This window comes from Papilio machaon, chromosome 17 (genome assembly GCF_912999745.1).
Source record: "Papilio machaon chromosome 17, ilPapMach1.1, whole genome shotgun sequence".
Taxonomy (NCBI): Eukaryota; Metazoa; Arthropoda; class Insecta; order Lepidoptera; family Papilionidae; genus Papilio; species Papilio machaon.
Genome location: NC_060002.1, coordinates 225,551 through 239,582, shown reverse-complemented (window position 1 = coordinate 239,582; position 14,032 = coordinate 225,551). Strand labels below are relative to the sequence as shown.

Below are 14,032 nucleotides of genomic sequence, written 5' to 3'. Positions count from 1 at the left end.
TTGTATTCAAATGATTTATTACAAAGTAGCTTAACCGTGAAGTAAAGCGATATGTGAATTTGAATTACAGTATGTATTACTTCTGAAGTGCATTGAAACTAATTATGTATTTATACCATGTAAAAACTAACAAACAACTCTTTATTTTTACCCTGATAATATTAAATCACTTGAAACCTATAACCTATAACTAATTTGTACTTTTAGTGTACATTTCACTATGAAACACCTTACAAATTCATTCATAGAATAGAAATATTTGAATTGTATTGTGTCAGGTGAATCTGTCAATATCCCCTGATGGTTGACTGTCAGTGTCATGGTGTCAGCCTCAGATGAAGAATTATATAGATATGGCATGCGCGTTCACCCGTAAGGGACAGATAGAGAGTACTATAGACTATACCTATATATATGTAAAAGGATTGGGGTTACCAGTTATTTGTTTTGTCCCGAAAATGAATAATTACGATATAATTTAATATAGACCAATTTATATATTCCCAATTAAATTGTAATTAATAAACGTAATAAATATAAAAAACAATGCGTAATTTTTGTTTATGTGACTAAGATTACATAAACAGATTTTTTTAGTAATACTTAGTCAGGTCATAAATTCTGTTACATGTTTAATATAAAATAATTGAAACAAGTTTATTCATTATGTGACCATTTATATACCAAAATGAACTTAACAAAACATAGATTCTTATGACACTAAAGTTTATTCAAAATGACATCCGTGATTTTGAATACAGGCCTTCAATCTGCTCGGCCAGTCGTCTATCACAGCACGAACGAGGTCCATGTCAATATCGGCGGCTGCCTTAATCAAGGATGTCTTGAGTGACTCCAAAAAAAGAATTTCCCGATATTTTTTTCCCGCGTACTGCTTCAACAAAGCGCGGCATCTCTTCAGTCTTAGGTCCATTAGACGAGCATTCAAACGATGTCCTATTTTTCTTCGATATGCACGAAGCCCTAAGTCTTCATAAAAAGCTACAAAAAACATACCAATATTATAGTCATATAATTTTAAATTACTCTGTATATCATTACAGTGAACACTACATGTAAAACTACTTAATATTAAACTATTTTGATTGTAATTTCTAAGAAACAAAATTTACATGGGACAAATTAAAAAGCATACTCTTTAAAATCAACGGGATAAGAAAGTATCAAATATTTAAAAACACAGCATATACCAGAATTAAAAACTCCTTTTGATATCTGTTGAAAATAGTATAAAAAATGTGAATTGTTTCATTTATATACATTATACATACTATAATTTATTTCCCCTAAATTCAGGGTAATTTTTACAACAAGATGGTGGTATTATTTTTACGGGTAATAACCAACCAATTTGGGTACCAACGGGTAACAACCTAGGTTGTCCCTAACAAAGTTTGACATTCGTGCTATTTTTCGAAAATTGTGAGTACTTAGTGGCTGTAATTGTGCAAAAATATTTTGATATTACAGTTTTAGTAAGGTAAAGTTTATAAAACATGGTATACTGCTGTATCGTCGGTTGTAAAAGCCGTAGTGAGCGAAAAGAGAAAAACATAACCTTTCACTCGTAAGTACTGAAACTACGCACTTATTCACATGTATTCATACAAAATAAGGAAGAAAATACAAACTAGTTGTTCTTTACAGTCTTTGTAATAACTAATATGTTAAAATACGGGTAAAATCAGCTAAAATAAAATAGTATTTTTCGAACATTATGCGCCCAAACGCAGATGTCATTTGTGTCAAATAATATACTGTAGATCTGGGAAACAAGCGGCCACATTAAACTTCTTTTCAAATTGGTTGGTTATTACCCGTAAAAATAATACCACCATCTTGTTGTAAAAATTACCCTGAATTTAGGGGAAATAAATTATAGTATGTATAATGTATATAAATGAAACAATTCACATTTTTTATACTATTTTCAACAGATATCAAAAGGAGTTTTTAATTCTGGTATATGCTGTGTTTTTAAATATTTGATACTTTCTTATCCCGTTGATTTTAAAGAGTATGCTTTTTAATTTGTCCCATGTAAATTTTGTTTCTTAGAAATTACAATCAAAATAGTTTAATATTAAGTAGTTTTACATGTAGTGTTCACTGTAATGATATACAGAGTAATTTAAAATTATATGACTATAATATTGGTATGTTTTTTGTAGCTTTTTATGAAGACTTAGGGCTTCGTGCATATCGAAGAAAAATAGGACATCGTTTGAATGCTCGTCTAATGGACCTAAGACTGAAGAGATGCCGCGCTTTGTTGAAGCAGTACGCGGGAAAAAAATATCGGGAAATTCTTTTTTTGGAGTCACTCAAGACATCCTTGATTAAGGCAGCCGCCGATATTGACATGGACCTCGTTCGTGCTGTGATAGACGACTGGCCGAGCAGATTGAAGGCCTGTATTCAAAATCACGGATGTCATTTTGAATAAACTTTAGTGTCATAAGAATCTATGTTTTGTTAAGTTCATTTTGGTATATAAATGGTCACATAATGAATAAACTTGTTTCAATTATTTTATATTAAACATGTAACAGAATTTATGACCTGACTAAGTATTACTAAAAAAATCTGTTTATGTAATCTTAGTCACATAAACAAAAATTACGCATTGTTTTTTATATTTATTACGTTTATTAATTACAATTTAATTGGGAATATATAAATTGGTCTATATTAAATTATATCGTAATTATTCATTTTCGGGACAAAACAAATAACTGGTAACCCCAATCCTTTTACATATATATAGGTATAGTCTATAGTACTCTCTATCTGTCCCTTACGGGTGAACGCGCATGCCATATCTATATAATTCTTCATCTGAGGTGTCAGCCGTCTGCACGTGATCAACACGTGGTAAGGGTGTAATGTCAGTTGTGTTGACAGTGTGCCAATGAATTGGATTTTTTAAAAATAAATAACAGGGAATTTAAGAAAATAGCAGTTTGATACTTAAATGATCGTAATTACAGGAAATCTACACTTTCTGGATCATCGCTACCACACCAAACAAATTACTATTCTAATAGCTGTGAAAATGCCATTCTGGTACAGATTAAACTTCTTAACTATCTACGAAAATTTAGTTTTTTTCTTGTTTTATTGCTTATTACAACGATTTATATTTTTGTATGTACATATTAAAAATCAATTTTAATTATTAGTAGTACACTTCGTCTATAAAAATATTAAATCATGGCAAAGTGTGGCAAGTTTAAAATTGACGTTTAAATTTTTAAAAAGTTACTGCATTTCAAACGGCAAAACGGTCTCGGTAGATTGAGCGGCGTATTTGTGTGTGGTCGTAACAGTTTTTTGGCAAGATTCCCTTGTTCCTTCGGGAGCGAGTTATATAAACTTCCACGTTGAGATGTTTGCGCCACAACGAAGTTATAAATAGATTTTGACTGAAATTCATGTTCTGACATTTTTGTTTTAATGACATTGCATTCGTTTATAGATATGTGTTAGAAATCCAAGTGAAACTCTGTGTATCAAATACTTTAAATAATAAAGTGAATGTGTGCTAAGTGAGTTGAATCGACTGACATTTACAGCAAGTGGCGACGGAAGGATTGTAGTTCAGTATTAGCTGTATACAAAACAGGAAAGTTAAAAGTTATAAATTGATTGAATTTGGCAAAATGGCTCAAGTGGAGCCCATGGATATTGATGATATAGATAGCGATTTCGACAACAAAGAAAACAGTTCCCATCACAGCAATGTGCTGCCCCGGACTCCCTGCATGGAAAAGGGATATGAGGAATTGGATGTGTCTGAATTGAACATGAAGCTGAGGTATTCAATAACTCCTGCCGCTTCTCCTATGTCTAAAAGTCTTAATGATAATGAAAGTAGCACAAACACTGCTGTGGCCTGCGAAAATAATAATTTAACCCGTTCTTTAAATTCTACAATCACCATGTCTGAAGCAGTAAATTGTTTAAAATCACTTCCATTACAAGTTCAAACAAGTGACACAGTAATTGATGATAGGAATTTGTCAGTGTTGCGCACCATACAGCCTGGTTCTGACAACAACAATGTAACTCTAGGAGGAGCTAATGATAATGATGAAAATATATCCTTGCCAAGTACATCATCTTCTGTGACACATACACCGGAAGCAACAACACCCACAAAGGAAATACCCAAACATGATGGAAGCTCCCCTATAATGAGGGGTTTGAAGAGTGTACTCAATATGTTTCGTTCCTCACAAAGTCCCATTCCCCCTGCTGAGACTACATTTATAAATATGAATCAAGAATATCTGAATCCCAATGACTCAATTTTAAAAGACAATGAAAATGTTAGGTGTCAAACAGTTGTGGTATCAACTCCTATTTCAAATAACAAAAAAGCATCAAGCGAGTCTCGAAAAAGCAGTCCTTTAAAAGAGAGCATTGTGTTCAATGATGACCTGGAGAAAGACTTGCAGTGGAAGGATGAGACAACTATATTTTTCAAGGATGAAAAAATTCCTGTTCACAAGTTATTTCCATCTCAATCCCTGTGTTATTCTAAAACTTCAAAAAATGTTACAAAAACATTAAAAATGGACCAAAGTGAGACTAAAAACATTACAGAAGAATACATGAGTATGTCAAATAATGCTTCTATATCTCAAAGTGGAAATATTATCAATGCACAACTCACTTCTTTACAAAATGAAGTTTCTGCTCTAGAGTCAGATGGTGAGTTTGTTGACTGCGAAATGACACTTAATGCAGAATCCTTCAACAGCATGTTGTCTGAAAGTAAAGATAATGCTTGTGAGATAACTAAGAATAAATTAATTCATGAAAATACTAAACAAGTGATAGATAACATTGAAGATTTATTAACAGATTGTGAAGGAAACAAATCCTTTGTGGTACAAAAGCCATGTGAAGTAAATTGTGAATCTACTGCAATACATTCAAATCAAATCCTTTTTTTGAATCACATCATAAATGATCAGGTAGAATCAAAAACAAATATTGTAGATGAAAGTCATTCTACATCTGAAAAAGCATTAGAGAATAATGACAACACAAATGAAATGCCTGCATCAAGTAACGAACGTATTCAGAGTGTGAAGAAAAATGATTTGAGTGCAGAAGAGTACATAAACCCTACTAATATTACTTTATGTGAAGATACTGTGACAATATGTGATTCAAATAATGATTACAATGAAAAAATTCATCCTAGTGAAGTTCCTTTACCTGATGATAGTAATGTTGACTTTATGGAGATTCCCAATACTATAAAAGACGCAGATGAACCTAAGATGTGTACTATAGAACAAGATTTGAATCAAACTGCCATGTGTGTTGATTATAGTGAGTCAGTAATGACTCAAGAAAGTTATTGTAAAAATGTTCAAATAGAGTATGAAAAAAAGCTAGATCAAGATAATAAACAGGAAACCGCTAATTCAAAGCCATCTGATAATGTGGCTATGTCTACACAAGAAGATTGTGCGAAAAGCCAAATTATTGACTCAATTGACACCCAGACAGAAACAAATGATGATCAAAATGAAATAACTAATATGCAGATTGAATCAATTAAAAAAGATTATAAACTTCCCTCAAAGTGTGTTTGTGATAAAGAAACTAAAACTGAACAACTAGAATTGGGGGAATTCAATAATGAACATTCTAGGACAAGTATGTCTGAAAATGATGACTTGTCAATGAATCCTTATCATTCAACAAGTGAACATGCTTCTCTGAATAATTGTAGCAGTTTAAACATTACAAAAAATGAAAAGAACGCCATAGAAGCTCAGAATTCATGTAAAGTTGGTGCAATCAATGATCATCAAGTGCATGTAACAAACAGTACAATTTCAATGATGTATGATTTCAAAGAAAACGACAAAGAATCAAATAATTTTTTGAATAATGAAAAAATTAATAAAACAATGGATATAGGAGATGAAACTGTGCTAATTGAAAGTAATATCAATGAATTATCAGATAAATTAACTAATTTTGATAATACCTATTTGAATGAGCCAAATAACTGTGCTATGGACACAACCTTTAATATGGACCCAAAAAAAGAAACAAATTTTGAAAATGCAAGTATGCATGATGCTAAAAAACTTGTTCAAAACAATGTATTGAAGAACACTACAATAAATGGTGAAAGTAACAAAATGTACGAGGATGTACAAAAAGACCAAAATACTCAAATTGAAACAATATTGAATTCAGTAGCTGATAAGGAAAATGTAGATATAAATGAAACTTCAGAATCGGAAGTGCTTAACCAGCGCGACTGTTTCAACAACAAAGAAATAAACATTCTTTACGCTAAAGATATAGTTTTACCAGAAGAAAATAAAACAGTGAATGTGTCAGATATTTTAAATCCCGTAAAGAACGAGGAATTGCTATTAGAAAATTGTTTAAATGTAACTAATTCATTAGATTACATAAATAAAACATATGTTACACCCGACAATCCTTTTAATCTACCAGACCAAGATACTTTCGTTGAATCTATAGAGGAAGTTGTTTGTCAGACTGAAAAGACTGATTCCAAGTCTGCTTTAAACAAACACGATGTTGTAGGCCAAGAACGATTTGCTGCAAATATTTCATCACATAAAAAAGAAAACGACAGTATAATAGATAAAAATAATATATCATCAGTTAAAAGTAGTGATCCTAAAAATGTATTCAATTTGCCAGAAATGTCAGACGGGTTTATTTCAAGACTGAAAGGAGCGATAGCTACATCATCAACACCAGATGCAGAAGATGATTCTAAGTACATTTTCAAAGTACCGTCTAGTAATTTGACTCATCTTTCTCAAAAATGTGAAGGCTACACTCAAGACGTAGATCGCAAATTATGTGTAGATAAAAACGAACTTGACTCTTCTGATGTAAGCACATCATCAAAAGCTTCAGAAACGACAGTCCATGAAGTCAACACTGAAGACGATGACACTGTAGAAGCATCTTTCTTCGAAACCGAAGAATTTAATGATGTTGATAAAAAATCAGATCACGAAGACATGATAGATTTTTCCGATATACCGACTCAAAAGATTAACAACAATGCCTACAAAGGAGAAATGTTTATCGATGCTGAGGCTTTTCAGTTTCTCCTGAATCAGAATAAAAGCAATGTTGTTGCCGATAGTGGCAGAGAGAGCTTGTTTTTAAAATTTGATCCACTCTTCGCAAAACGAATGTCCACAGACGCAGCATCCGTTCATAAAATCCAAAAAGGCCAAAGTACGCCAAAGAAGATTACAAAAGCCTTATCAAATATCGATTTTTATAGGAACGTTAACGAAACTACAGAAAGCACTTTAGAAGCCAATTTTGAAGATGCTACTGTTTTACTTTCAAAACCAATGATGGTGGTGAATCCTGCTGTTAATTCTGTGTTTTCGCCAAGAAACAAATCCTGCACTCCACCGAGAGCAAATCGGCGATCACATACGTTTACGTCGCCAGCAATAGCTGTTATAGACCGTCTCCTTTCGTTAAGTGGCGATAACTCGGCGTTAAACCTCGAGATGTCAATGGTTGATGTACGCGGACGAACGAATGAAACTGATCAAGTCTTGACACAGTTAAGAGAGCTATTAGCTGAAAAAGAAATAAACGTTGACGGCCTAAGGTCGGAGAGCAAAGAATTATCGGAAAGATTGCGTACATTAGAATCGCAAGTTAAAATGTTAGAAACTGAAAGCGAACAGAGACTCCGCAAAGTAGACGATTTAAACAAATGTCTAGTGGAGAAAACCAAAATGAACAAGGGTATGGCGGTTGTAGTCGAAGAATACGAGAGGACTATTGCGAGTTTAACGGCAGAAATCGAGCAGGACAAGAAGGCGCATGCGGAAGAACGTCTGAAACTAATAAATGAAAGGAACGAACAGAATGCCCACTTGGCGAGCATGACGATGTCATTTAATGATCTGCACAGTAAGTATGAGAAGAATAAACAAATAATTATGAATTGCAAAGACAACGAAGAAAAATATAAACGATCGATCAAGGAGTTCGACGAGAGTGTAATAAAGATACAGAATAACTACGAACTGTTAAAGCAGCACGCAACGTCCAATTTAAACAATAAAAACGACGAGTTTGAGAAGTTGAACAGGACACACGAAGCCGAAGTTTTAAAATATGGGGCCATGATAAAGAGGAAGGAGATGGATATTTCTTCACTAAAGGAGACTTTGGCACAAAAAATTAAGGCCAACGAGGAGTTGACGGCGATCTGCGACGAACTCTTAAACAAAGTGGCATAAAGTAGCATGACGCTACCGAAACCACCTCAGTCCGCAAGCTGTGCCGGCAAACCGACCTTCACTATCTCCTCATAACAGGAACACGTCAACTATATCAGGATATAATGTGCCAACATACTTTAATTTTAAAGACTGTTATTGTGATAATATGTAAAATGATATATAAACAGTTGATGCACCGCCTCGGAAACTATCGATAGTTTCATAATTTGCTGTAATCTAATTATATTAAAATGAATGTCTTGTATATAAATTGTAACAACTTATTTTATATTCTTTATTAGGATATTATAAACTAACATCAACTAATTTTTATGATACGTCATCAGATGACATTGTGAGCAAGAGATAACATACGGTATACTAATAGTTTCTCGTTAAAATGGAAATGAATATGTTGCTCGTTGTAATCATGGTGACAAAGCTTTGCATTAGAATAAAGGAAAAATCTTATGACATTTTTGTTTACCGTTGTATTATGCGCATTACATTTGAAAAAATTATTATTTTCCGATACTTTACTGTAGAAAGATTATAATATTCATAAAATTATTTTTGATAATCATATTTCAACATGATGTATCGATTTATATTTTTCTATCGTCCATAAAATATCCTAATAAAATGTTAAATATTGGTTTAATTAAATTGTTGTGTAACTGTTGTACATCTTCTGTTGCAGTAAAATATCTTTGATAACATAATTGAGTGATGATAAATTGATAGTTTTGTATTATTTCTGTAGTTATTAGATTTTTTTTGACATAATTATAATTTCTTTTTTATATCTATGTAATATATCGTGAACGATTGTCAGGCATGTTGTTTTAGTTATTAAAGTAATTTTTATAAAATAAATAATTGTCTTTTATTTACCACTAAGTTCTTATAATTATAACTGTTTTTATGATGTTTATGTGGTCCAAAATCCATAATAAAAGTGATACAACAAAATTCATTCTTTCAACTTTTTCTTCGTTACTAAAGTTAAAAAGCCCCTACATAATCAGGGATAAATTATTTTAAATAATAATTCTATGAATTACTGCAACTTGCTACAATCCATAAAAAAGTGTCGAGACACATAATTTCATTGCGCTCCATAGTTGAAGGCGGAAAGCGCGACTTCCTGCGTCCCATTTTTCAGGAAACGTAAACACCTATCCTGAAATAGATCTGAAGACACGGCGAGACTTAAACTCGCGCTCGATTATTTTAGACGGCGGTCGTTAAACAATCAAAATGGGTCAACGACCTTTCACTCGACGATATGTTTACGAAGGCATCGCGGACACACGTGGGCCCCGGCTGTGCCACGCTGTGCCAGGAATCGGGAATCATCCCAGCTGAAGTCAAAAGGTCGGGGAGTGCAAGTCAGCGCGCCGCCGCCGGGCGGTCTTGTCCTGCCCTTGAGGTCGTCATGGCAACGAATGACAAACATTGTCAGACGCAGCCCGGCGGCGAGAAAGCGAACGTAATTTACGGCGAGGATGCGGTCATGTTCGACGAGAGCGTAGTGGTGGAGGGGCAGGAAGTAGACAGCTCCGGGAGCTCCGAGGAGGGCGCCGTACGGGCCGCCATGAGCAGGTTCCAGCCGCCGGCGCGCCACACTGCAAGGCACGACTTCCACTCGGACAGCGACAGCGACAGCGAGCCCGGCGCCGGTGACATACCCGCCCGGCTGCCGCACCACCAGGTCAGCGCTTAGCGTCATCAAAATAGTATTTACGTCTGTGACAAACGACCAAGGGCAAATATTACAGATTACGTTTTTATGGAGCAAGCCACATTAAAAGTGGCTTCAACTGCCTTAGTAGTCTTGTATCGTAGTCTCTGTTTTGTCAAAGAGATCAAATGGATGTATTAATACATACACATACATACAATCAAAGTTGAAAGCACCTTTTGTTAGCAAAGTTATTGGGTTAGTTGTAACGTGTTGTAGTCGAAAGGCATCCCAGTTCCGTACCAATGACGATTTTTGCCATTATTTGACCATACGGAGTGAGTCTGAGAGAGTAAAAGTTTAATCACATTATAATGAATTAATAATTAATGTTTATATATAATAAAAATATACATTTCCCACATAAAATGTTGAAAAGAAAGTCTAATGGCTTATGTTGGCCCCCGGTTCCGCGGACCTCGTGTGGCGGGGCGAGGTTTGGCGGTTGGAAATAGCTTTCTGTCTACGCGCGATGTCGCTCTTGCATCAGGTCAATCTTTATTTCAGGAAACGCAACTGCTTTCGCTTCATTTCTTTTTAGTTACACGAAACTGCCAACATATTGTCAACAATACAATACATTTCACACAATTATAATAAAAGTAATATGTCAGTGCAAAAAATTTAAATTTTGTTTTCGGAAAATACCTGTCTCATTTTATTATTTATATCTATAACTTTCTGTTGTGTATTTAGTCGCCGCAAAGGAGAGCGAAGACACCCGAAAAGCGCGAGGCAGGCGGCGGCGATCGGCCGCGCCCCGGCCCGCAGCGCCGCCGCGACACCTCACACTCTGGTTAATCTTCTATCTATTCATCGCACTCAGTGTCTACGTCGTTGTAGATTTATTTTTGTGCTGATAACAAAATGTTAAATAGTTAAGTATAAACCTACACAAAACATTTTTGTTTGATGGTAGCAAACGTCAAGTGAGTAGCTTGGGGCCACAATCGCGGGCACGTACGCAGTAGAAGAGTCGCCGCACCAACAATAAAAAAAATATATAAAAGAAAAGAAGGCTAGGGACATCGCCTTTTCACCGTGTAATAAAGTGTTCCTATCTACTACATAACGCCAATTCATTTGATATTACAGGTTAAACCTTACGGTGTTTGTTTTAGATTCTGATAGCGGCGAGGATGTGGCGGTGCGCGATATGCCGGGGCGCGCGCTGCCCGTGGAGGGCGCCTACGACCCCAAGAATTTTCAGGACCTTAAGGTGCCCCCCGACATGGAGAACCTGTTCCAGTACATAATGAAGTGAGCCAATAGCATGCGAATTGATGTAACAGGCGCGGCGCCGCGGTGCACGACGTGGCTCATCACAAACTAAATTGTCGCTCATGGCGAGTGGTGACTTTACGTGGTCGGAACTCGCAAAGTTTATGTCTAAACTTTATAGCGAAATGTGACAAAAGAGCAAGCGACCACATGAATACGCCTAAATTGCGAAGCGTCCGCTGCCCATAGACATTCGCAAATGCAGTTCCGTTGCCCACTTTTAATCGACAGACAGAAAGACGATATTTTCCTCTTCTACGCCAAATCCTCTTCCCTATCCTTATAAATTACCGGTGGGAAGGGGACTAAAATTAGGCCTCCGGCACGCAAACTATTCAGGGGAAACGCGAAATTGTTTCCACTTCAGGCTGCTTGCTGTCTTCTGTTTGGTCGTGGTATTGCACCGGGCGAGCTGGCCCATTCGTGCAACATTGCGAGCACTTTCACTGTAAATAGTTTTTTATTCTTAAGATGGTTTGCACGTCAAAAAGTTGTATCCAAGCTGTCGGAACGGCAGCGGAATACATAATATTTTTATACATTAGCTAGTGTTGGTTTGCAGGTACACTCCGCAGAAGATCGAGCTAGAGGGGAGGCTGCGCGCGTTCGTGCCGGAGTGCGCGCCCGCCGTGGGCGACTGTGATGCCCTGCTAAAGCTAAGCACTCCGCCCGCCGCGCCACTCGGTACGCCGTCTGCGCCTCCGCTCTCGGACCGCCTGCTCGAGCACATTGACAACCTAGGTCTGTGCGATTTACATCACATTCAAGTTTTTCATTTAAAACAATGATTTTTGATATGAAATACACACGAGTTCGGATACTGTGAATATTAGTTTTTTGATATTTCTTAGCAGATATTTTAAGTCAATAAATCAGGGGCAATGAGTAATTAAAAGAAATCAAATATATGCGATCTTTAATGAAACATGAAAATGTGAGTTTTACGTGCGCAGGCGCGGCGCTGCTGGACGAGCCGGCGGCCGCGCAGAGTGAGCCGGCGCTGCTGCAGCTGCGCCTGCGCGCGCTCGCTCGCTCCGCCGGCGGCAAGACTACTGTAACTATAACACGCACTAAAGTTCTCGTCTCGAGCTCGATCTTGTCTTGAGTAACGATGAATACGAGTAGAACGGAAAAATTATGAAGTTTCTAACTACTCGGGAGGAAAATACTATTATTTATAAAACCCCCGCCTTTGTGTATCTTGCAAGTATGTTGCGACTGCTCATTTTACGGCGTTCCGCTGTCGGGCGAGTTTTAGCTTTAGGTACAGGCCGTCGCCGGCGACTTCGTCCGCTCCGAATTTAAAGAACATAATTAGTGGCACACGTGTTCTTTCAGACTACTTTCTACATCTATGCCGAATTTTCGCTAGATCCTTTAGATGTTCTGGAGATACTTAACAACAAACACCTATCTATTCTTTTGTAGGTATTTATAATATAAGTAAGATTGTTGTGATAGTGTATAAGGAGGTGGCGAGGGTACAGAGGTGTGTGTTGCAGCTGACGAGGAAGATCAGCGAGGCGGAGCGCAACCCGGCCGCCATCGAGCGCTGGATCCGGGACGTGGGCGAGCTGCACGCCGGCCGGCCGCCGCCCGCGCTCCTCTACACCTGGTCGGTCACACTCACCCATATTCTCTACCAGTATCCCTAGTATTTTTAATTTTTCATAAATGCGAGCGACATACCTACATTTGGCCTCCGGTGTTGCGGATGCTCTCGGGTGCCGTGTGTAAATTGATAAGAGTAGCGCGGCAACCAGAATACATTTGTTTTGTTTATATTAAATACTAGCTGTCGCTCACGATTCCGTCCTCGCAGAATTAAAAAAAAATTAATGAGTCTATGTGTTCTTCCAGACTATGTTCTACATCTGTGCCAAATTACATCAAGATCTGTTGAGTCGTTCAGGATCACAGTTCACATTCGTATATATATTATTATGATTTCATAATTCTCTAATAGCTACTACATCTCGTTGTCAAAATACGCCGCGCGAGCCTTTTTTTTCGTCTATATTTTTCTATTTTTTCGTCTATACCTAAAAAGGCAAAGGTGTTAGTGGCCAGTATGCCACCTCCTTGGCAGAATGTTTAATTGTTCACTCAACACGTCGGTGATTACTTAACATAAGTCTTTGTCAAACTTGTACAATCTCTCAAAATGTCATTGGATGAAAATGTATCATATTTTTAATGTACATTTTCAGTAAAATGCCGGACATCGACAGCCTGATGGAGGAGTGGCCGGCGAGCGTGGAGGCGGTGCTGGGGGCGGGGGCGGGGGCGGGTGTGGGCGTGCCGGGGGCGGGGCTGCAGTGCTCGCTGGCGCAGTACGCGGCGCTGACGTGCGCGGTGCTGGACGTGCCGGTGCCGGGGCGAGGTCTGCGGGCGCTGCTGCAGGCGCTGCACCTGCTGTTCGCGCTCTACTCCGCCGTCAAGAGCTCGCAGCTGTACGCTCAGCGCCAGAGGGAGGCCGACGAGGACTCCGCCGCACACACTTAGCACTACGAGTGCCATTTAGTTGAGATAATATGTTGCATTATAAAATAACTTATGTTTTGTTTATCTTGTAACGTTTCAATAAAGGTTATTTAAGTTGAAGAACGTTGTCGTTGTCGATGTCAATGATACACATTTATATAATTAGCTGCATATATTTATAAAGTAGGTGACAATGAGATCTAGGTTACGTTACTTTAGGACTCTAAGC

The 14,032-nt window shown here is 37.3% G+C and overlaps 2 protein-coding genes across 2 annotated transcripts; both read left to right on the top strand.

The window, feature by feature from the left end:
* The first annotated feature begins 3,310 nt into the window (after positions 1–3,310).
* LOC106708821 (GRIP and coiled-coil domain-containing protein) lies at positions 3,311–8,815 on the top strand. The gene has a single exon (XM_014500375.2). The coding sequence runs from the start codon at positions 3,684–3,686 to the stop codon at positions 8,310–8,312; it is 4,629 nt and encodes a 1,542-aa protein (XP_014355861.2). The 5' UTR covers positions 3,311–3,683; the 3' UTR covers positions 8,313–8,815.
* A 598-nt stretch (positions 8,816–9,413) lies between these two features.
* LOC106708602 (intraflagellar transport protein 46 homolog) lies at positions 9,414–13,825 on the top strand. The gene is made up of 7 exons (XM_045681928.1): positions 9,414–10,008; positions 10,735–10,834; positions 11,160–11,298; positions 11,882–12,060; positions 12,273–12,373; positions 12,822–12,934; positions 13,530–13,825. Exons 1-7 carry the CDS (start codon positions 9,583–9,585, stop codon positions 13,822–13,824), a joined length of 1,353 nt encoding a protein of 450 aa, XP_045537884.1. The 5' UTR covers positions 9,414–9,582; the 3' UTR covers position 13,825.
* The last annotated feature ends 207 nt before the right edge of the window (positions 13,826–14,032 follow it).